Source organism: Anolis sagrei, chromosome 6, assembly GCF_037176765.1.
Source record: "Anolis sagrei isolate rAnoSag1 chromosome 6, rAnoSag1.mat, whole genome shotgun sequence".
Classification (NCBI taxonomy): domain Eukaryota; kingdom Metazoa; phylum Chordata; class Lepidosauria; order Squamata; family Dactyloidae; genus Anolis; species Anolis sagrei.
In genome coordinates, this window is record NC_090026.1 from 27028524 (window position 1) to 27052693 (window position 24170).

General features: G+C 43.5%; 2 protein-coding genes across 5 annotated transcripts; both read right to left on the reverse strand.

Moving 5' to 3' along the window:
- Nucleotides 1-1551: 1551 nt before the first annotated feature.
- Nucleotides 1552-9192, reverse strand: LOC132779615 (butyrophilin subfamily 3 member A1-like). 2 transcript variants are annotated; one of them, XM_067469972.1, is made up of 4 exons: nucleotides 8723-9192; nucleotides 5472-5771; nucleotides 4002-4106; nucleotides 1552-3701 (listed from the first exon to the last, which is right to left on the reverse strand). In XM_067469972.1, the coding sequence occupies exons 2-4, from the start codon at nucleotides 5746-5748 to the stop codon at nucleotides 3181-3183; spliced, it is 903 nt and encodes a 300-aa protein (XP_067326073.1). In that variant the 5' UTR covers nucleotides 5749-5771; nucleotides 8723-9192; the 3' UTR covers nucleotides 1552-3180. The 2 variants fall into 2 exon arrangements, with proteins under 2 accessions (XP_067326073.1, XP_067326074.1); XM_067469973.1 differs by lacking the exon at nucleotides 8723-9192 and adding an exon at nucleotides 6356-7805.
- Nucleotides 9193-10936: 1744 nt separating this feature from the next.
- THAP7 (THAP domain containing 7) lies at nucleotides 10937-22460 on the reverse strand. 3 transcript variants are annotated; one of them, XM_067469971.1, is made up of 5 exons: nucleotides 22150-22460; nucleotides 15500-15579; nucleotides 15185-15277; nucleotides 13733-13849; nucleotides 10937-11687 (listed from the first exon to the last, which is right to left on the reverse strand). In XM_067469971.1, exons 1-5 carry the CDS (start codon nucleotides 22159-22161, stop codon nucleotides 11135-11137), a joined length of 855 nt encoding a protein of 284 aa, XP_067326072.1. In that variant the 5' UTR covers nucleotides 22162-22460; the 3' UTR covers nucleotides 10937-11134. The 3 variants fall into 3 exon arrangements, with proteins under 3 accessions (XP_067326072.1, XP_067326071.1, XP_060636672.2); XM_067469970.1 differs by having other exon boundaries at nucleotides 15125-15277; nucleotides 22150-22453; XM_060780689.2 differs by lacking the exon at nucleotides 22150-22460 and adding an exon at nucleotides 22008-22106 and having other exon boundaries at nucleotides 15125-15277.
- Between the last annotated feature and the right edge of the window lie 1710 nt (nucleotides 22461-24170).

Here is a 24170-nt window from a genome sequence, read left to right on the forward strand (position 1 = left end):
TTGGACCCAGAAGACATCTAGATTGGTCCTACACATACTTTTCTTCAAGAGAATGAAGTACCTGGACCAATGTGGATAACAGCTAGGCAGCACGGTCTCTTCCAAATGCTTTCTAAGTGGTAATAATTCTCATTTTAGGTGAATTTCAGCCCCATCTTTTGGTTTACACAGAATCTAAATCTGGGGGGGGGGGGGGCACACAGAAGGAAGGACAGGGCTAACTAATAAAATATAAAGCCAATGGTACAGATATTGAAAAAAATACAGAGACTTGATCAAGTCTACCTTCAGGTCAAGACACAACTAGTTGCGTCAGTTCTTCATGGTATATATCACAAATTTTAATATCCCAAATTATTTTATGGTTCTTTAGAATGGACCTCTCAAGAATCACACATTTATCTCTGAGGCCCCATCTACACTGCCATATAATACAGTTTAACTGCACGGAATTTAACTGAACTGCCTTATAATGCAATTCAATAAAATTAAATTGTATTGTGAAACTGCATTATATGGCAGAGTAGATGGAGCCTGAGTGTCATATTCTCCTTATGAGAGAAGGATTTGTGGGAAAGGTCCATATGTTGTCCCTGTTTTGTTGTTTACTTTGGATCAGTAAAAATCTGATGGCTTGCTTTGAGATAGCACTAATATTTGCACAAAGATACTTGCCCACACTCTTGGTGGAGATATTTCCTGCAATATATATTTGAACATGCTTTCCTCAGTTTTTCTTGGACCTGCCCATGGTGCCTCTTCTGGCTATTCCATTGGATACCCGCCAGCAGTAATGAATGTGGATGGGTGGACTTCATTTGCACCTATTTACAGATTGTGTCAGTAAATTAACAGAGAGAAACTTTTTAAGGTATGAAACAAAATCTAGTTTATTTGAACTTTATCTAATTCATCCTCTATGACGGTGGTTCTCAACCTGTGGGTCCGCAGGTGTTTTAGCCTACAACTCCCAGAAATTCCAGCCAGTTTACTAGCTGTTAGGATTTCTGGGAATTGAAGGCCAAAACATCTGGGGACCCACAGGTTGAGAACCCTGCTCTGTGAAGATCAATGAAGGATCCATGGTTCTTCAACGCCCTCACCAACAGACCATTTCTGATAGCACCAGTGTAGAAGTCAGGCAAGACTTTGGCCCCATCTACACTGCAATTTCATAATGAAGTTCAATTCATTTAAACTGAACTTTCAAACTACATTATATGGCAGTGTAGATGGGGTCTTTATTGAAATAACATAGATATTCAGGGGTTCCTTTTATATGCACTCAGCAATAGTATTATTTGGCAGCAACCTTTAGGATAGTCCCCAGTAACAATGAAATTTTGTGTGACTATGTAAAATTTACAGCTATGAGCCCCATTCTTTGATTTAAATTGGTTTTTTGTTCTATTTTGTTGAACCTGGGCAGTGAAAGTGGTGTCAAATGGCATTAATTCTGCAGTGTAAATGAGTTCTTAGTAGTTCCATTGCTGCTGCAGAGACTACAACACAAACCAAGAACGGAAATTTCAAGAAAGATATTCCCTTCAAGAACATTAGTAAGAAATTGTTTATTTAAGAGCTGTTTGTTTAACAGTGGAATAGACTACTGCAAAGATTGATGGAAAGGAATTGCACAGACATGGTGTAGGAGAAAGGAACTATATATTGTAATCTACACTTTACATAATTCATAACAGAAGTATAGATCTTTATTCCGTTTTCACAGGAGAGAATGAAACATTGTAAAGGGTTTGAGTTAGACTTCCTTTAACTAATTTTCATGATTTTCACATATTGGGAATCTGCAGGGGCATTTCACAATAAGAAAAAAAGCTTTGAACTGTATAGCATTTTCTGCACAAATATTGCAACTTTTTGTATACAATGCAGACTGGGAGAAAACACAATCAAAATTAGGGCAGGGAAAGAATGATTTTAAAATCCTGTCCAAGGTGCTACATCAGTTATCTCGGCTCTGTGTAGAATTAGTGCAGTTTGACACCACTTTACGGCACTATGTTAGAAAAGAATGGGAGCTATGTTTTTACAAGGCCTTTAGCCTTCTCTGCCACACAGTGTTGGTGCATCACCAAACTACAAAGACCAGAATTCCATAGCATTGAACCATGGTAGGTAAAGTAGTGATACACTGCACTAATTTACACAGTGTAGATGCAATCAAAGTAGAATTTCTTGGCTCAACCTCTTCCCCGACTTACTATACATCTACAACTGTAAGTGATGGAAGTCTGTTCTCATGGCCTTTGGGGTATATATTGATATTTCCATACTCAAAGTCTCTCGTCAAATAGTCAGGAATGGTATCCATCACAATTCCTACTCAATTGGGATCACATGTAGAATATAAGTCTACTCTGACCCAATCAGTAAAGTAAAGGTAAAGGCTTCCGCTGACATTAAGTCTAGTTGTTTCTGACTCTGGGGGGTGGTTCTCGTCTCCATTTCTAAGCCAAAGAGCTGGCGTTGTTCATAGACACCTTCAAAGTCATATGGCCAGCATGACGGCATGGAGCGCCATTACCTTCCTGCAGAAGCTGTACTTATTGATCTACTTACATTTGCATGTTTTCGAACTGCTAGGTTGGCAGACAGAGGGAGCTCATTCTGCTCCCCGGATTCGAGCTGCCAACCTTTCCGTCAGCAAATTCAGCAGCTCAGCAGTTTAATCCACTGCGCAACCAGGGCCCCCAATCAATAGCACAGCAAATTGTCACTCACAGTGGCTGATGCCTAGTAAATCAGAACTGGGGATCCCACCAATGACACTACTTTAAGCTGTGGTGGGACTGTATGCATCTCCAAGACGATGTGCTGCTGGCAACATCTCCCATGTCAGACCAGTTTTATGGAGGAGTCAGACTAAATGTACTAAACAGCTACTGGCAACAGTGATAGTAAGGAATGACTTTAGGGCTGGATCTCTCACAGACAATGGCAGTGGCACCATAACTAACACTTGTTAGTACTGTGTAGAAGAAGTATAGTAAACCTCTTTGGAATAACTTGATGAGATATGCTGAGATAATCCAAAACGAAACAAGAGATCAAGCCAGAAGATTACTATGTGATCCTATGCCAACTCAGAAGTATATTCCCTGAACTTCAATTAGATTGACCCCAAACTAATCAGGGTGTGTATTTCTTGAGAACGAGCCCCTATGAATCACAAGGACAGATTGTCAGGGGGATCTCTTTGTCCCAGACCTGGAAAAAGGGAAACACAACCTCGGAGAAAGGACAGTTGAAGGTGAAGAGATGCTCCATGGAGTCAGCATCAGAAAAGGAAAGAATGTCAAAATCATACTCCAGGTGTACCTTGATCCGTTTTGGAGATTTCCACAGTATTAGTTTGGTAGAAGGTGTGGTGGAAGCCACATATTCTCCCCCATTCAGGTTCAGCACCCAATAGCCTTCGGTAGCTGTGACATACGGCCGCCACTTCCTCTCTGCTGATTTCCGGACAATACCTATGGCCCATTCCTTGGCCTTGCCTACTTCCACCACCCATTCCACAGTCCCAGAATCAATTCCTTCTGCTCCCAGGACACATGGAGAAAAATTGAAGCGCTCAGGGTTATCAGGAAGAGACTGGGCATGGGTGCCCAAATGCACACTTTTCTGATCTTCAGAAAGGACGAGGGCAGGGTAGGCAGTCTTAGGATCCAACACAATCTTCACTGAAGATCAAAAACAGAGAGAAGATTAGTGTGATTCTTTCCAAAGTCATCAGGACATTAGGCTGAATCCAAACATAGTCAACCTGCTAAAATTAAGATATGACTAAGATCAATCTCATTTATTTCAATTGATCTACCAACAAGTATGACTAACTCTAGACCCAAAGATTTAGAAAAAACAAATCACGGTCATTCCAAGTTAAAGACTGAGAGAGCAGTGGAGATTTAATAGTACTTGTGCTATTCTCCACATTTCCCAGTGGTTTGCCATTCCCTAAAGTTCATTTGCTTGCAACTCACCTTTCTTTTGAGTCCCACAAAACTTGTCAATGAGATTCGCTTGCATTTTTTCCTCCTTCTTTCTTTTTTCCTCCTTGGTCAAAGGTTTTTTAACTTGACGAAAATCTATTAGAAAAAAACAGTCATTTTTGTTTTAAAAAGCGGAGGAAATTTTGCTTCTCTTATTTCTATAATCAATACGAGATAAATTAGGATCACATTTCTAAGTAGAATCATCAGAGTGCAATAATTATGGATGGTTGAATTATTATTATTATTATTATTATTATTATTATTATTATTATTTACAGTATTTATATTCCATCCTTCTCACCCCACAGGGGACTCGGGGCAGATTACAATGCACATATACATGGTAAACATTTAGACATACAACATATATAGACAGACACAGAGGCAATTTAACATTCCAGCTTTTTCCGGCTTCATGAGATTATGATTGGTTCCGGCCACAGGGGGAGCTGCCACTTCACCGTCCACTTCGGACACTGGGCTCTTTGATGGAGTACTTCCTGATTCTTTTGCATGCTGGTGGAAGGTTTTATGGCATTGTAAATTAGTTAAATTAGCCTCCACGCATAAAGTAGTACCTAAATTTCCTACTTGACAGATGCAACTGTCTTTCGGGTTGCATAGGTCAACAGAAAGCTAGACTACTAATGGTCAGGAGCTTACTCCAACCTGGGCTGGCTTCAAACTCATGGCCTCTCAGTCAGTAGTGATTTAATGTGACTGGCTACTAACTAGCTGCGCCACAGCCACATAAATTGGTTAATAAATCTTATATCACAGAGATGCCATATGGCTCCAGATACTTCTTCTTAGGAAACTGAATTCTAGGAGAAAGCTGGAAACCCTAAAATCTATTGCCTCTCTGAAATGACGGGGATATGCCAAATAATATAAGTGGTGCATTTGCCATGTAATCTGAATTTGAAATAGATGGGACGATCGATATACCAATCAAAGATCTGCATGACTTTCTCAAGTATATATAGCATGACTCCCCAATCTATGGGAGGATACATTCTAAGACACACATGCACATGGACACCTGAAATCTGGATAAAAACAAATCCTACGTTTCGACTATACTTGGGCTGGAAGCACACCATAGACTTGCACTGTAGGATCCACAGAAGCCCAAAAATTCTTCCAAGGGGGAATATTTGTTAGAGCATGGATAAGTAAAACTGTGGATATTAAATTAGTGGATAATAGGGTTGTATTATTGACCAGAACACTGAAAGAAAATTGAATTAGTTATCATAGAAAGGGAAAGCCCCTACAAATACTTGGGTTGTGGCATCTACTCTGCCATATAATGTAATTTAACTCCACTGAACTGTATAAGTCTATACTGCCATATAAAGCAATTCAATGCAGTTAAACTGCATTCTGAAACTGCATTATTTGACAGTGTAGATGGGGCCTGAGTGCCAGCATTTCTTTCTGTTTTTTTTCACTTACATGATGGCATTTCTTTTCTGACTTTTGCCGACAGATCCTTCCTGTTTATTCGGTCAAAGATGTTGGTGGCCACCTCAACTGCCTTGTCCTCATCAAATGTCGTGACTATGAGCCGTGACAACTCAGTGGCATCTGCCTTCTCAGTCTTACTGCGCCGAATGGGTTTGAAGCCCTCTTCAACTGGATATTCTTCAAGGTGCATCTTAAATTTCTTCACTTCGTCATCTCGTAGATCTTCGATATAGTGAAACAGCTTGCAGCGGACGCTGTCAGACATCTTGGCTCCCAGTTAGGATGTATCTGAGGAAAGAGGGGAAAAGAAGTTATGAAGAGCCCAAGAGAAGGAAAGCTGGAGAGCAGGAAGGTTGAAAGGAGGAGGAGGCTACTGACTATCTGTGGTGAAAGGGCTTTAAAGGGGTTAGTGCTGTATTTTTAACCAATTATTATTTAAATATTCAATGGTCTTTGAATATTGTATCTTCTTTAATTCTGGTTTTTACTTCACAACATCTTGATTTCTTTAAAAAAAAATACTTTTTTGATGGTTTTGTGATCTGTCTTGAGCTTCAGGTCTGAGAGAAAGTGTTGGAGTTGTTGCACTCCGGAACAGGAAATAGCCTCTCTGACTAAAACTCACCACACATTGAGTGAAGGAACAATCCTTTTTATTAAAGCTTAGCACAAAAGCCAGTAGAAATAAATGCTTGTAATGACAGATAAGATTCCAAAAAGCAATAAGGCATTCAAAGGCAGCCGGATAAAACAGTGTCCAAAACGTAGCAATCAAAGGCAATGTCCAAAAAGCATGAGAATATAATCCAAAGCAATTATATCTAGACAGGAATCAAACAAGATGCAAGAACAGATCAGTCACTGCTAGTCACCTGGAAAGGCTAGAAAAATCCATGAAGACGAGACCACTTGAGCAGGAATTCCATGAGGCTTATATTTGGTTTCCAAACAATGCCTGATCTGACAAGATTTTCTACAGACAAACGTTAAATCCCAAAAACTGGTTCCATTTTCCACCAGACTTTGACTTTAATTGGCGAATTATTTCGGATCTACGTAAACACTGGGCCTCTTGTCGATTCTGGCAAATCTCCAGCCACCAACTCTGCTTATCCGACTCCTCATTAACTTTCCCAGGTGCCAGACTGTTTTCTAAACTAGAATCTGGAGAGCTCACAGACGAAGGGAGTAAACCTTTCTCCCAAGGCCTGACAGAAGCATTCTCATGAGAATCTGCCCTTTGCTCCTCTCTGTCAGTGTCTGCATGAAACTCACTGACCAAAGTGTCTCCATCTTGCACCTCAGAGTCAGTCCCAGCATCCCCCACATCAGAAGCAACGGGAGACTGATGTCCCTCCTCATTACTCACATCAGATGCAGAAACATCAGGAGACTAAAACACACTCACAGGTTCAATCACAGGCTGTCCCACAGGAGTTCAGCCTGTGATTGTGTTTCAAAATCAAGGTACTTTAGATGTGGGGAATGATGTCAATGAGGGTCACGATGGCCATGGTCTGGTCAATGATATTAATACAGAGAATGACATAGAGACTCCAGTTCAAAGTGTAGTTTCCCATAAGAATGTTCCTACAGGGTATAAGGATGATAGTTTACTCCCTGAATTGTTCCCAGAGAGTTCTCAGGATTTGGGGTTGGCACCTGGAGAAACTAATGAGCATATAGACAGGTGGGTGGAAATTAGCCAAAACAGGCAGTTTTCAGATGACCTACTACAATGCGGTCTGAACCCTGCCACATGCACAATGGAGGACCTTCTTACAGCAACATCAGAGGCACTCCAAGTGATCAGCTTCCGGTCAAAGGACATTTAGTATAATGCCAAGTATTTAACTTGGTTTGTGGTTTTTCTATACATTATAACTGTATTCTCAATTTGCTCCTGACACGATAAATAAATAAATCTACAAAAATATATACACTTGTAATGGTGTATGATGCTGAATTTCTTCAATTTTTTGCAGTCCCCCTGCCCTTAAAAAAACAATGTAAGCAACTCTATGCACCTCTAGCACAGCATTTCTCAAGCTAGGGGTCGGGACCCCTGGGGAGGAGGGTAATAAGGGGGGTGTCAGAAGGTCCGCCAAAGAGTCGCCAAAGACCATCAGAAAACCAAGTATTCCCTGTTGATCATGAGGGATCTGTGTGGGAAGTCTGGCCCAATTCGGGAGTTGTAGTTCCTGGGATTTATAGTTAACCTACAATCGAAGAGCATTCTGACCTCCACCAATGAAGGAATTGAACCAAACTTGGCACACAGAACTCCCATGATCAAGAGAAAATACTGGAAGGGTTTGGTGGGCATTGACCTTGAGTTTTGGAGTTGTAGTTCACCTACATCCAGAGAGCACTATGGACTCAAGCAATGAAGGATCTGGACCAATCTTGGCACGGATACTCAATGTGCTCAAATGTGAATACTGGTGGAGTTTTTTTTTTTTGTGGGGGGGGGGGGGGGAGTTGGCCTTGACATTTGGGAGTTGTAGTTGCTGGGATTTATACTTGACCTACAATCAAAGAGCATTCTGACCTCCACCAATGACGGAATTGAACGAAACTTGGCACACAGAACTCCCATGATCAAGAGAAAATACTAGAAGGGTTGCTGGGCATTGACCTTGAGTTTTGGAGTTGTAGTTCACCTACATCCAGAGAGCACTGTGGACTCAAGCAATGATGGCTGTGGACCAAACATGGCACGGATACTCAATGTGCTCAAATGTAAACACTGGTGGAGTTTGGGAGGAAATAGACCTTGACATTTGGGAGTTGTAGTTGCTGGGATTTATAGTTGACCTACAATCAAAGAGCATTCTGAATTCCACCAACGACAGAATTGGGCCACATGGAACCGTCATGACCAACAGAAAATACTGTGTTTTCCTATGGTCTTTGGTGACCCCTCTGGCATCTCCTCGCAATCCCTCCCCTCGGGGGTCCCGACCCCCAGGTTTCCTCTTTCCAAGGGTGCCTCTTCATGCAGTTTGACAGCACTTGAACTGCCAGGGCTCACTGCTATGGAATCCTGGGAGGTGTGGTTTGACAAGCTCTTTAGCCTTCTCTGACAAAGAGTGCCGGTTCCTCACCAAACCACAACTTCCAGGAATCCATAGCATGAGTCATGACAAGTGCTGTCAAAAGGCATCAGTTCATCAGTCTAGATGTGCCCCATGCGCCTTTTCTGCCCCACTGAGCCACCCCAAAACCAGAAAACTTACCACTTCTCCTTTTGCTCCGTCGCCTCCACCGAAAGTGAAAGCAAAAGGAGGGAGAGAGCTCCTTCTTGCAGTTTTTTCTTTCTCTTTGGGAGTTTTATGGCTCGAGATAAGCAGTGTTGTGTTGTGGGTTTTCCGGGCTGTATGACCGTGTTCCAGAAGCATTCTGTCCTGACGTTTCGCCTGCATGTATGTATGCATGTATGCCAGGCATCCTCAGAGCTTGTGAGGTCTGTTGGAAACTATATATTATTTATATATTATATATCTGGAATGTCCAGGGTGGGAGAAAGAACACTTGCCTGCTGGAGGCAAGTGTGTATGTTGCAATTTGTCACCTTGATTAACATTTAATGGCCTTGCAGCTTCAGAGCTTGGCTGCTTCCTGTCTGAGGGAATCCTTTGTTGGGAGGTGTTAGCTGGCCCTGATTGTTTCCTGTCTGCAATTCCTTGTTTTTATAGAGTGTTGCTCTTTATTTGCTGCTCTGATTTTAGTTTTTTTAAAAAATACTGAAAACAATAAAATAATATAAAATGGAGTTTATACATCTGTGGAATGTCCAAGGTGGGAGAAAGATCTCATGTTTGTTCGAAATAGGTGTGAATGTTTCAATTAGCCACCTTGATTAGCATTTAACGGCTCAGCAGTTTCAAGGTGTGGCTTCTTACTGCCTGGGGGAATCCTCTGTTAGGATGTGATTAGCTGGCCCCGATTGTTTCTTGTCTGGATTTCCCGTTTTTGAGGAATTGAACAAGAAGACATAGTTTTTATAATTTTTATTATTTATTGCTTTTATGGTTTTGAAATGTATTGTGATGTGATTTTTTGCTTTTAACCGATGTATTTTTATATATGGCACCTAATTGTTGCCAATTTGCATGCCGCCCTGTGTCACCTTTGGGCTGATATGGCTGGGATAAAAGTGATGTAAATAAATAAATAAAATAAATAATTCCTCTTTATTTACTGTCCTGATCTTAGAGTTTTTAAATACTGGTAGCTCGATTTTGTTCATTTTCGTGGTTTCCTCCTTTCTGTTGAAACACAGGGCCATGTTTTCAGAATTCTTCCTTGTGTCTCATCCAGCTTAATCCAGCCTCCATGCAAGAAGCAGCCAGGCTTTGAAGCTGTAAGGCCATTCAATGGTAATCAAGGTGGCCAATTGCAACATTTACACTTGCCTCAAAAAAGGTGAAGGTAAAGGTTTTCCCCTGACAGTAAGTCCGGTTGTTTCCAACTCTGGGGGTTGGTGCTCATCTCTATTTCTAAGCCGAAGAGCTGGCCCTGTCCAGCATGACTGCATGGAGCGCTGTTACCTTCCCGCTGAAGCAGTACCTATTGATCTACTCACATTTGCATATTTTCGAACTGCTAGGTTGGCAGAAGCTGGGGTTAACAGCAGGAGTTCACCTCGCTCCCCGGATTCAAACCTGTGACCTTTCGATCAGCAAGTTCAGAAGCTCAGCAGTTTAATGCACTGTGCCACCAACCCCCCCCCCCCCCCCCCCCCCCCCCCCGGCACTTGCCTCAAGCAGACAAGAGTTCTATCTCCCACCCTGGACATTCCACAGATATATAAACCCCACTTGCCTAGTTTCCAACAGACGTCACAATCTCTGAGGATGCCTGCCATAGATGTGGGCGAAACGTCGGGAGAGAATGCTTCTGAAACATGGCCATACAGCCCAGAAAACTCACAATGCAGTGATTCCAGCCATGAGAGCCTTCGACAATACAGTGCTCCTTGTCATCTACCTCCTATCCATCCACAGAAGTGCAGAAACAACTCCACATATGTATGCTTGTCCACAAGGCCCTGACTCATGCACAGAGGAAGAATTGTTTAAAGCTGCAGACAATACGGTCGCTGTTGCCCATTTTTTTGACAAAAAATATTTAACCATTTGTGTTCCCTCAATTTTTATCAGTTTTATACTTATTTACACAATGCTTTTGACATGAAATAAGTCATGACCAGATATAGATACATATATGAAATGTAATGTAGGGGGTTGAACACTGTTCTATAGGATATTAAGCCCATGTTTCAGAGGAAAATTGCAAGGCTTTCCCTCCCAGCCAATAGCAATTGCAAGACTCACAAGGAAGGCTGAGCAACCACATAATAAGTAATTATATGATCCTGCTTGCTTATAGGTTAATGGCTGTCCTCAATTTGTCCACCAATACTTTTCAGCTGAGCCGGGAGCATCATCTCACTCATACAAAACAATCTTTATTTACAAATACAGAGTAAACATGAGTGGTCAAATGGAAGGAGGAAAGTGCCCACTGACCCACGAGTTCACACAACCTCAGGCTCGGACACACCGCTTGGCCCAGGAAGGGATCCTATGTAGCCAAAGCTGCAGATGAGCCATTAGGGGAAATGTTGGGTTTGGCCCATCCCAAAATCACTCCAAGTCATTGAGTAGCTGTAGTTCGAAGACCTGCAGATGTTCCTTAAGCCGCCGCTGCGCATCAGCACCATGTGGCTGCCGTTCCCGCTGCAGCTCGCAGATCCGCAAGCGGAGTCGCTGCTCCCGACGCCGACAGGCTTGTAGTTGCCGCTGTGCTTTCCCCAGAGCATTGAGCGCAGCTTCGGCCCGTCTTTTCCACAGCAAGGCACTACCCACCTGGTAGCTGTGCTCATTCTGGATGTAGGCACCAGCGGGAGGAGGGAGGCGCAGCATGTAGAGGGAAAGGGACACGGGGTGGGATGGATTGCCCACTGGCTCTGGGAGAGCGGGAGAAGGAGATGCTTCCTCCTGGGCCGTAGCGGCCGGTGATTGTTCCAGGGGAATGTCTGACAAAGCCGCCAAGGGCTCCGGCTCTGGCCCAGGAAGGATGGGCTGGCTTCGAGGCTCACCACTAGTGGGAGCAGCTCCAGGACTCGGCAGCTCTTGGGCTGGGAAGCAGGAGATATCTGTGCACATTGGAGCAGACTCCTCTGGACATGGATTGCAGCTGTGAGAATGGAAAAGAGAAAGTAGTAGGAAAGATCATCTACCACAGAAGTAGATGATGAAAAAGAATTAAGCATTCAGATGCTATGGACCCACTGAAGGCATGTCCTTGCTCCATATACAGCCTTCACAACACAAGGCTTAAGCAGGCCATCTTGGATCAACAGATGACATGCCACACTTGAACATGGAAAACAGGGAAACTCTCTAGGCCAGTGGTTCTCAACCAGTGGGTCTCCAGATGTTGTGGCCTATAACTCTCAGAAATCCCAGGCAGTTTACCAGTTGTTAGGATTTCTGGGAGTTGAAGGCCAAACCATCTGGAGGTTGAGAACCACTGCTCTAGGTAGTCCCAGGCAAGCAATATTTTTATATAATACTAGCCATCCCCTGCCATGCGTTGCTGTGGCCTAGTCTGTGTATATGTGTTTTCTGTGTGTATTTATTTATTATTCGAACGTATATGCCGCCTGGGGCTTGGAGCGGCTTACAAGAACAGGCTAAAATCGAACAACAATTTAAAAACAATTTAAAACAATTTAATAACAGCAATATCAAATATCAAAGGCCTGTCGAAACAGATATGTCTTACATGCCCTGAAGAAAGCTGGTAAGTCCCGCAAGGCATGGACTTCAGGTGGCAGAGTATTCCAGAGTGATGGTGCCACTGCTGTAAAGGCTCTGCGTCTGGTTGCTGTTAGATGCAAGGTCTTGACACTGAGAATTTCCAAGAAATCTTGGTCTTCAGAACGGAGGGATCTCTGGGGTTGGTAGGGGGTGAGGCGGTCCCTCAGGTACATCGGCCCCAGACCATTCAAGGCCTTAAAGGTGAGTACCATCACTTTGAAAGTGATCCGGTGCTCAATTGGTAACCAATGCAGCTGCAGTAAGATTGGTGTTATGTGGCATCTCATCGGAGTTCCCACAAGAAGCCAAGCAGCTGCATTTTGTACCAACTTCTATACATGTGTGTGTATATATATTTGTGCATATGTGTATACATGTGTGTTTATATATGTGTGTGTGTGTGTGGTGTAGAAGAGATGTAATATGTGCTGTAATATTACGTCTCTTCTGCTGTAATATTACGTCTCTTCTGCTGTGTTTTCCAGTGTTTTTATGACTGATGGTCACTCGTTGGCCTGATAGGTGTATTGTGTCCAAATTTAGTGTCAATTCGTCCAGTGGTTCTTGAATTATGTTACTCGCACAAACATACATTACATTTTTATTTATATAGTAGCCATCCCCTGCCATGCATTGCTGTGGCCTAGTCTGTGTATATGTGCTTTGTTTGTTTATATATTTGTGTATATTTGTATATATGTGTGTTTGTGTACATATGTGGTTTTGTAATGTATTTTTATTTTATTTTTTGGCTTTTTAAGTCTCTTCCACTGTGTTTTTCAGTGCTTTTATGAGTGATGGTGACTTGTTGGCCTGATAGGTGTCTTGTGTCCAAATTTGGTGTCAATTTGTCCAGTGGTTTTTGAGTTATGTTAATCCCACAAACGAACATTACATTTTTATTTATATAGATAGGGTTATTGTAAGGATAAAAAGAGACAAAGGTAGAGAGAAACAAATGGACACTAGTGATAATATCCAAGTCCAAATTTAGCCCATAAACTATAATCCAAGTTCTATTTCATCCCAGAATTAACTATGCCAAACCTAGTGTCTATTCCTCTATCTCCCCCTTTCCAACTATTTTGCTGTGTTCTTAATCTCATATTCCGTAATAGCATCCTATATTGGAAAATGCCTCTATACAAAGTCTAGTACCGCTGATCCAAAAGTCGGCTTAAGTGTTAATCTTACCTAAGTCCCTCTTAAAATGGTGAAATTTCCTTTTGAAATAATAATAATAATAATAATAATAATAATAATAATAATAATAATCTTTATTTAAATCCCGCTTTTCTCCCTCATGGAACCCAAAGCAGTTACAACATCTTAAAATCATACAAACAACAGACCAAATATAGCAATAATAAATATGAAACCTCAACAGGATGCAAGATGGAGTTAAAGGCCAAGACTCACCTCTGCTTCTGCTGCCGTTTTGCAAGTCTGGAGCTGCCTAGCTTTGATTTTTGGCGTGGTTTGGCATGAAACTCAAATATAGTAGGAACAGCACCCTCCTTGAGCCGATGGTAACCACTAGAAGGGAAACAGTGGCACTTATAAGGCATGATTGGCTACAGTAGCCTGGCATAATAGCCTCTGAATTATGGATCCTTTGCAAAAAAGTGAAATTTTCTGAATGCGCCAAGATTCTATAACAACAACAACAATTTTATTTTTGTACCCCAATAACAACAACAACAACTTTATTTTTGTACCCCGCCTCCATCTCCCTGAAGGGACTTGGGGCGGCCTACACATGATATAAAGTGTCTAAAACAACGTATAAAATAAACATACAGTACAATTTTTAAAAAGTAGAATATAATAGCATATAAACAACAATTTAAAACTCAGAATAACGCCCAACAACCTATAGTGACAAAGACATGACCAAACTGTAAACAAGACAAGGGAATGGGATAGTGCAAATTGCAGCTAAGGAATAAAAGCATGGGATGAAAGTCCAGTGCTATTAGTATATTTGTAGAAGTTGTTAGCATCATTTCAGTTTCACAGTATTATCTCTGCAACTTCATGAATCTAAAGGAAACACTTTTGTGTGACTCAAAATACTCTGATATATGCCCCTGGCCCCGCAAACAAAGGCAAGGAAGTCCATCTTGATTTCTCATTACAGTTATTTTCCCCTTTCTCTCTCATAGCAGATCTGACATGGCCTTCTACTGTGTCAGTTTGACTTCCAGTATTGTCTATTGCGAACTGTAGTGATTCTGAAGAAATAAAGTAAAGCCAGTCCCTGTGCTCTAAACCCCTTTTCTTTCATCTCTTCACCACACACAAGTGCCAACCTGATTCACCCGTGTGTGGTGAGTATTTAGTCTCTTAGTAGAGCACACAAATATGATACTACTAACAACCCAAAGAAAGACACTGCCCCATTGGCTTTTGAAGGTTTTTGTTTTGTTTTGTTGTTTTGTTGTGGGGTGTCTTCCAAGAGGATTATTTTACCTATTTTGATTAATACAAGCAGTTTTTCAATTGATTTTTTTTGCAGACAGCTGGGGCTTTCGGAATTGGTAGAAGTCTCAAAGCTTGCACTGAACTAGTCCAAAGAGTCACTTGTGTCCCCTGAATAAAAGAGAGTAGACCTCTTTGCCTTTCTTCTTCAAGTCATTTTTACTTTTCTTCTCTACAGTTTTTCTGCATGAAGCCTTCAAAACATGGAAGTTACAGTTGGACTCTACTTGCCAGCCACATCACAACCAGCACCCAATGTATCATCTAAGACACTGCTGAACTGTAACTGCATGCGGCCACTTGAACTTTGTTCAACCTTTAATGACCTACCTGGTGCCTACCAATTCGAAGCAACTCTTCTCAAAGTGCTTGGAGCAAAAGTAAACATACTTAGAGGCAGGGTCCCAGAGACCTTGGCCGCTCAAGTCCTTTCTCCGACAGTTCTCCAACCATGTCCCTCGGCGTGGATTGTCCTTTGGTAGTCTGTGAGAACACATACAGAGTGGAACTGAGTTAGCCTGGGAACTGAGTTAGCCTGCTTTCTTCCCCGGCTCATCTTAGGAGTGCAGTTCCCATCCTGTCACTGACAGCTGGGCTGCAAAGTTCCCCGCAATAACTAAAATGGATTCAATCCAGCCTGCACTCAATTAAACATGGTCATTGAATAGGAGGCTGGGAAGGGGCCTAGGTGGGATGGGCTCTCACCGATGGAAGGAAATGCCTCGGTTACGTGTCTCAGGTGTGTCACGGGTGCAGCAGCCAGTCGCAGAGCAGTGACGGGGCATCTGAAAGCAATGAAAAAAAGCACATTTATAGTGCACTCTGTCTTGTGAATTCTGGACAGGTAATACATATGACACATTATTTTATTTAAATTTTGCATTAAAAGCTGGTTGGCAGTTAGGAATTGTGGGAGTTGAAGTCCAAAACATCTGGCGGGCCAAAGTTTGCCCATGGCTGTTATAGATCCTCACAGCCATTTCCCGATGACTAGCGCCTGAATCCAGACAATTCCATACACAGAAATACGTAGAACAAAACATGAAGAAGTCAATATTTAATGGTATAAAATAGGAATAATAACAACAAAAACATACCAAAAGGGTAGAGCAGGTGTGTTCAGCGCATGGCAGTGTGGTGCGCATGTGCGAGTAAGAGAGAGAGTGCGAGGCTGCAGGGAGGCTCGTGCAAGCAAGACCCTTCAAGACATGGGATTCTGTGTGGGAAGTTTGGCCCAATTCTATCATTGGTGGGGTTCAAGGGGCTCTTTGACTGTAGATGGACTATAACTATCACCAACTACAACCAAATGTAAAGGTCTATTTTCCCCAAACTCCACCAGTGTTTACATTTGGGCATATTGAGTATTTGTGCCACATTTGGACCAGGTCCAATCACAGCAAAGGAGAGCTTTTGGTGGGAGGATTCGCCATCTGTTTCCAACAAGGAAGAGAAGGACAAGCAAGAGTGCTCTCTGGATGTAGATGAACTACAACTCCAAAACTCAAGGTCAATGTCCACCAAACCCTTCCAGTATTTTCTGTTAGTAATGGGAGTTATCTGTGCCAAGTTTGGTTCAATTCCATCACTGGTGGAGTTCAGAATGCTCTTTGATTGTAGGTGAACTATACATTCCAACAACTACAATCCTCAAATGTCAAAATCAATCACCCCCAACCCCACCAGTATTCAAATTTAGGTGTATTGAGTATTTGTGCCAAATTTGGTCCAGTGAATGAAAACACATCTTGCATATAATTACGATTCATAACAGTAGCAAAATTACAGTTATGATGTAGCAACAAAAATAATTTTATTGTTGGGGTTGCCACAACATGAGGAACTGTATCAAGGGGTTGCAGCATCAGGAGGGTTGAAAAACACTGCACTAGAGTAAGTCTAACTCACTGTAGTAACTAATGGGGTCATTTCAAATGTTTGAAAACCTAACCCTGCCAAGACACAAGTGTGTGCTTTCCATCTATGCAATGGTGAAACCAACAGGGAATTGAAAGTCACCTGGGAAGGTCAAAAGTTTGAAGATTGTTTCCATCCTAAATATCTCGGTGTCACCTTAGATCGAACGTTAGCATATAGGAAACACTGCTTGAACACCAAGCACAAAGTAGCTGCATGCAATAACATCCTGCACAAACTTACTAGCAGAACATGGAGTGAAGACTCAAAATTAATAAGAACATCAGCCCTGGCCTTGTCTTACTCAACTGCTGAGAATGCTTGTCCTGTTTAGCACAAATCTGCCCACACAAAGCAGGTGAACATAGCATTCAATGACACATGTAGAATAATCACAGGATGTCTTAAACCTACACCTGTTGATAAACTCCTCTTGGCGTCCCTCCAGCAACACAAAGGGTATCCCTCTGGGCAGCTAAACCAGGAAATGCCAACTGGATGGCCCCCCACAAGGGTCTTCCTCCAGGGGCAAACCAAGCTAGCTGGCATTGCACCCCCCCCCCCCGATGTGCGATGGGAAGTTGCTGCTAAATGTGAGAGAAATAAGGTTGGACACTGTGAAAGCCATCAATGGCTACCAGCCTCCTCCTAGCAGACTCAAATCAAGGAAAAGCTTTATGAGAACCACCACTCCTCTTGGCGTCCCCCCAGCAACACCAAGGGTATCCCTCTGGGCAGCTAAACCAGGAAATGCCAACTGGATGGCCCCCCACAAGGGTCTTCCTCCAGGGGCAAACCAAGAATGGGCAACTTGGAAGTCCCTGAATAGACTCAGAAGCGGAGTGGGCAGATCAAAAGACAACCTGGCAAAATGGCACTAACTAAAAGAATTCCCTCCAGCAAAGGATCACCGCCTTGTCGGGGCGCTGGAGCTTGAGCACCTCAATGATGTCATGAGCGAAACCGTGAAGGGCCACCCAAGACGGGACGGTCGTGGCTGAGAGGTCAGACCAAGCGTGATCCCTGGGGAAGGCAATGGCAAACCACTCCAGTATCCTTGCCAAGAAAACTAAATGGACCAGTACAACCAGAGATATGTCGGTATGCCATTGGAAGATGGGACTCCCAGGTCGGAAGATGGCCAAAATGCTACTGGGGAGGAGCAGAGGATAAGTTCAACTAGCCCCAGATGTGATGACGCAGCTAGCTCAAAGCCGAAAGGAAGGCTAGCGGCCGACGGTACTGGAGGTGAACGACGAATCCGATGCTCTAAAGATCAACACACCATAGGAACCTGGAATGTAAGATCTATGAGCCAGGGCAAATTGGATGTTGTTATTGGTGAGATGTCAAGACTAAAGATAGACATTCTGGGGGTCAGCGAACTGAAATGGACTGGAATGGGCCACTTCACATCAGACGACCACCAGATCTACTACTGCGGACAAGAGGAACATCGAAGAAATGGAGTAGCCTTCATAATTAATAAGAAATTCGCTAAAGCGGTGCTTGGATACAACCCAAAAAATGACAGAATGATCTCAATTCGAGTGCAAGGAAAGCCTTTCAACATTACAGTGATCCAAATATACGCCCCAACCACAGCTGCTGAAGAAGCAGAAGTAGATCAGTTCTATGAGGATCTGCAGGACCTACTGGATAATACACCAAAAAGAGACATTATTTTCATTACAGGAGACTGGAATGCCAAGGTGGGAAGTCAAATGACAACAGGGATCACTGGCAAGCATGGTCTGGGAGAACAAAATGAAGCGGGACGCAGGCTGATAGAATTTTGCCAGGAAAACTCGCTGTGTATAACGAATACTCTCTTCCAACAACCTAAAAGACGGCTTTACACATGGACTTCACCAGATGGTCAACACCGAAATCAGATTGACTACATCCTTTGCAGCCAAAGGTGGCGGACATCCATCCAGTCGGTGAAAACAAGACCTGGGGCTGACTGTAGCTCAGATCACGAACTTCTTATTGCTCAATTTAGAATAAAACTAAAGAGATCAGGGAAAATACACAGACCAGTTAGATATGATCTCACTAACATTCCTAGCGAATATACAGTGGAAGTGAAGAACAGATTTGAAGGATTAGATTTAGTAAACAGAGTCCCAGAAGAACTATGGACAGAAGTCCGTGACATTGTTCAGGAGACGGCAACAAAGTACGTTCCAAAGAAAAAGAAAACCAAGAAGGCAAAATGGTTGTCTGCTGAGACACTGGAAGTAGCCCAAGAAAGGAGGAAAGCAAAAGGAAACAGTGATAAGGGGAGATATGCCCAGTTAAATGCGCAATTCCAGAGGTTAGCCAGAAGAGATAAGGAACTATTTTTAAATAAGCAATGCATGGAAGTGGAAGAAGACAACAGAATAGGAAGGACAAGAGACCTCTTCCAGAAAATTAGAAACATTGGAGGTAAATTTCAGGCAAAAATTGGTATGATAAGAAACAAAGATGGCAGGGACCTAACAGAAGCTGAAGAGATCAAGAGAAGGTGGCGAGACTATACAGAAGATCTGTATAGGAAGGATAATAATATTGAGGATAGTTTTGATGGTGTGGTGAATGAATTAGAACCAGACATCCTGAGGAGTGAGGTTGAATGGGCCTTAAGAAGCATTGCTAACAACAAGGCAGCAGGAGACGACGGGATCCCAGCTGAACTGTTTAAAATCTTAAAGGATGATGCTGTCAAGGTGATGCATGCCATTTGCCAGCAAATATGGAAAACACAAGAATGGCCATCAGACTGGAAAAAATCAACTTATATCCCCATACCAAAAAAGGGAAATGCGAAAGACTGCTCCAACTTCCGTACAGTGGCCCTTATTTCTCATGCCAGTAAGGTAATGCTCAAGATCCTGCAAGGAAGACTCCAGCAATACATGGAGCGAGAGTTGCCAGATGTTCAAGCTGGGTTTAGAAAAGGCAGAGGAACGAGAGACCAGATTGCCAATATCCGCTGGATAATGGAGAAAGGCAGGGAGTTTCAGAAAAACATCTACTTCTGCTTCATTGACTATTCTAAAGCCTTTGACTGTGTGGATCATAATAAATTGTGGCAAGTTCTCAGTGGGATGGGCATACCAAGCCACCTTGTCTCTCTCCTGAGGAATCTGTACAAGGACCAAGTCGCAACAGTAAGAACTGACCACGGAACAACAGACTGGTTCAAGATTGGGAAAGGCGTACGGCAAGGCTGCATCCTCTCACCCAACCTTTTTAACTTGTATGCAGAACACATCATGCGATGTGCGGGGCTGGATGAATGCAAAGCTGGGGTAAAAATTGCTGGAAGAAACATTAACAACCTCAGATATGCAGATGACACCACTCTGATGGCCGAAAGCGAGGAGGAGCTGAGGAGCCTTCTAATCAAGGTGAAAGAAGAAAGCGCAAAAACCGGGTTGCAGCTAAATGTCAAAAAAACCAAGATTATGGCAACAAGAATGATTGACAACTGGAAAATAGAGGGAGAAACCGTGGAGGCCGTGACAGACTTTGTATTTCTAGGTGCAAAGATTACTGCAGATGCAGACTGTAGCCAGGAAATCAGAAGACGCTTACTTCTTGGGAGGAGAGCAATGTCCAGTCTCGATAAAATAGTAAAGAGTAGAGACATCAAACTGGCAACAAAGATCCGCCTAGTCAAAGCCATGGTATTCCCTGTAGTGACCTACGGATGTGAGAGCTGGACCTTAGGGAAGGCTGAGCGAAGGAAGATCGATGCTTTTGAGCTGTGGTGCTGGAGGAAAGTTCTGAGAGTGCCTTGGACTGCGAGAAGATCCAACCAGTCCATCCTCCAGGAAATAAAGCCCGACTGCTCACTGGAGGGAAAGATACTAGAGACAAAGTTGAAGTACTTTGGCCACATCATGAGGAGACAGGAAAGCCTAGAGAAGACAATTATGCTGGGGAAAGTGGAAGGCAAAAGGAAGAGGGGCCGACCAAGGGCAAGATGGATGGATGGCATCCTTGAAGTGACTGGACTGACCTTGAGGGAGCTGGGGGTGGTAACGGCCGACAGGGAGCTCTGGCGTGGGCTGGTCCATGAGGTCACGAAGAGTCGGAGACGACTGAACGAATGAACAACAACACAAAAGAATTCCACACCCCGTGTCACTGTGGAGCAAAACAGGCAACTCCGCATCTGTATGCTTGTCCACTATGCCCTGCCTCATGTACAGAGGAGGAATTGTTGGAGGCTAGACAATGCCGTTGCCCGTTTTTGGTCAAATGATATTTAGCTGCCTGCACACCTTCTATTTTTATCACTTTATACTAATTTATGCAATGCTTTTGATACAAAATTAAATAAATCTGAATGCCTGGTCCCATAGCTACGGCTTCAACTTTTTCCTGAAGGAAAGGAGGGAAGCCGTTGACCTATTTTCACTGGGGAGTGAGTTCCACAGGCTGGGGGGTCACCTCCGAAAAGGTCCCCACCACGCTTGTTTGCGACTAAGGTGGGATTGAGAGCAGGGCCTTCCCGGAAGATCGTAAGTTTCGAGGTGGGATGTAGAGGGATATCCATTCAGACAAGTAAGCTGGGCCAGAACCGTATGATCTTGATATCCACAATGGGTTCTGGAATCAAACTCCAGAAGATACCAAGGGTAAAGTCCGTCTGCAACTCAACTATACATAGTTATTCCTCATGTACAGAGGAATAATTGTTGGAGGCTACAGACAATGCTGTTTCTGTTGCCTGTTTTTGGTCAAATGATATTTAGCCGCCTGCGCTCCTTCTATTTTTTATCAGTTTTATACTAATTTATGCAATGTTTTTTTATACGAAATAAATAAATAAATGGGGTCATTCCTATGGACCTTCTCCCATACAAACAATTGGACAAAATCCACATTTTCTTTTCACCCAGCAGCAACAAAAAGAACGCATTACACTGGATTCAGTGTCATCAATATTAGCAACACATTGACTGCACTGATTTGGAATGCACAGGAATGGAAAGAAAAGGCAGTAATATCATTGTGGACTGTACCAAAGGGAAATGGAGAAACCCCCCCCATGGTTGGAATGAGCTAGTCCAAGATTCCCAAACGGCGTAGGGGGCGGGGCTAAACGAGACCCCGCCCCCTGGAGCGCCCTCGGTTTCTGCCCTTCCCCCTTCCTTTCTCCCTCCCTCCGCTGAGAGGACAAAGCCCTCCTAGGCCTGGAAGGACACCTCAGCGTCCGCCTTGGAAAGGAGCGGAGGGAGGGGAGACCCTTCAGCGGATGCGCCCGAGAGAAGCCGTGTTGTTTTTTTTAATTCCTCACCTCCCCACTCCCATTGCTCGGAGCACCGCCGGCGCGGCTCTTCCAGTCTGACTGGGAGGAAGGGAAATCGCGCTTCCTCTCGCGAGAGGTGACGGTACACGAGACTTAGAGGGATAGAAACAGAGAGACTGTCAAGGCTCACCAAAGCGAGCATGCGTGGTGTAGTGGTTAGAGCGCCGGGCTGCGAACCTTGAAGAGAAGGGTTCGAATCCTACCTGGAACCCTCTCTCAAGAGAAGCCCGTGAAGTCTGAAATTACTCGAAGGTATAGACTGTGAACGATGGTGTTTCACTTCCTGGGCGGGGAAGGGCAACTTGTGTAGCCTTTCCTGGCGTCACTACGGATATTGGTTGATATTGGGCGCCTATGAGTGAACAACATGGAATGTAGTGTTGCCAGAAGTTGAGGGCTGTGTGTCACTCTTTCATACCTCTACGGAGCTTGAGTCCCTGTTGCTTAGCAACCTCTTCCTCTCTTCCCCTCCCTTCTCTTTCTGGTCCAGAGTGGAACAGGCCTTTCTGAGTATTCCTCCCTAAGTCGACAACAGAGACTCCAGAGCAGAAGGAAAGATGCCACGTTTGGAGTGTCACTCCCAGAATCCCCCAACTATTTATTTATTTACGACATTTATATCCTGCCCATCTCATCCAGAAGGGAACTCAGAGCGGCTAAGCAGTTTTTTTTTGTCGTGTCAGGAGTGACTTGAGAAACTGCAAGTCGCTTCTGGTGTGAGAGAATTGGCCGTCTGCAAGGACGTTGCCCAGGGGACGCCCGAATGATTTCGATGTTTTTATCATCCTTGTGGGAGGCTTCTCTCATGCCCCTGTATGAGGAGCTGGAGCTGATAGAGGGAGCTCATCCGCCTCTCCCCGGATTGGAACCTGCGACCTGTCGGTTTTCAGTCCTGCCAGCACAGGGGTTTAACCCACTGCGCCACCGGGGGCTCCGGCTAACCAGTTATATGTACATACAAAAGATGGATGGATGGCATCCTTGAAGTGACTGGACTGACCTTGAAGGAGCTGGGGGTGGTGACGGCTGACAGGGAGCTCTGGCGTGGGCTGGTCCATGAGGTCACGAAGAGTCGGAGGCGACTGAACGAATGAACAACAACAACAATATATTATGTTATTAGCATAGCACAATAATAGTATTATATATCACTATATTGTACTATACAATATGTTATATTATCAATATTATATTATTATACACTAGCAGTACCTCCCACGCGTTGCTATGGCCAACCTTCCCTCCCTCTTTCTCTCCTTTCTTTGTCTCCTTCCTTCCCTCCCTCTTACCTTACTCCCCCCCTCTTTTTTCTTTCCCTTCTTCTCTTCTCCTTTCTCGCTTTTCTTCCTTCTCTATCCCTTCCTACCTACCTACCCACCCACCCTCCTTTGCTCTTTGGTTCCTTCCTTCCTTTTGTCTTTTTTGTTTTTGTCCTTCTCTCATTTTCTTCTCTCCTTTCTTCCCTCTCTTTTTCCTTCCTTCTCTACCTCTTTCCTGCATACCCCACTTTCTCTTTCCCTCCCTCATTCTCTCCTTCCTTCTCTACCTCTTTCTTTCCTTCCTTCTCAGCTTTTTCCCTTCATTCCCTCTTTCCCTCCTTCCTTCCTTCCATCTAGACCTGGGGTCAAGTGCTGCCTTCAGGCCCGACGCTTTTCCAGCATATGTCTAGAGCAGGGGTCCACAAACCTTTTAAACAGAGGGCCAGGTCACAGTCCCTCAAACTGTTGGAGGGCCGGATTATAATTTGAAAAAACATGAATGAATTCCTATGTACATGGCACATACCTTATTCGTAGTGCAAAAAATAAATAAAACAAAAAACAAAAAAAAACCCCAACCTTTAAAATAACAGAATAATTAAAATGAAGCAGAATTTTTAACAAATATAAACTTATTAGTACTTCAATGGGAAGTGTGGGCCTGTTTATGGCTGATGAGATAGGATTGTTGTTGTGTGTTTTCAGGTTGTTTCAGACTTAGGTTGACCCTGAGCGAGGGCTGGGTAAATTACCTTGGAGGGCTATATCTGGCCCCCGGGCCTTATTTTGAGGACCCCTGCTCTAGTAGTTGGCAGGATCTATTAAATAGTAGTAGATTTCTTCTAGATAGTCTATTTCTGCTACTCCAATAACTTTCCCAAAGTTGATAGAT

Bases quoted from the DNA above. Each gene is read 5' to 3' on its own strand.
- LOC132779615 (XM_067469972.1), bottom strand. From the start codon at position 5,748: ATGTCTGACAGCGTCCGCTGCAAGCTGTTTCACTATATCGAAGATCTA. The intron at 4,107-5,471 runs GTAAGTGAAAAA...TTTTTCTAATAG, and splicing joins CAGAAAAGAAATGCCATCAT to ATTTTCGTCAAGTTAAAAAA. The intron at 3,702-4,001 runs GTGAGTTGCAAG...TTTGATCTTCAG, and splicing joins TTGTGGGACTCAAAAGAAAG to TGAAGATTGTGTTGGATCCT.
- THAP7 (XM_067469970.1), bottom strand. The intron at 15,278-15,499 runs GTGAGAGCCCAT...GTGTTCTCACAG, and splicing joins CGAGGCATTTCCTTCCATCG to ACTACCAAAGGACAATCCAC. The intron at 13,850-15,124 runs GTAGGTCATTAA...TTTCCCTTCTAG, and splicing joins TTCGAATTGGTAGGCACCAG to TGGTTACCATCGGCTCAAGG.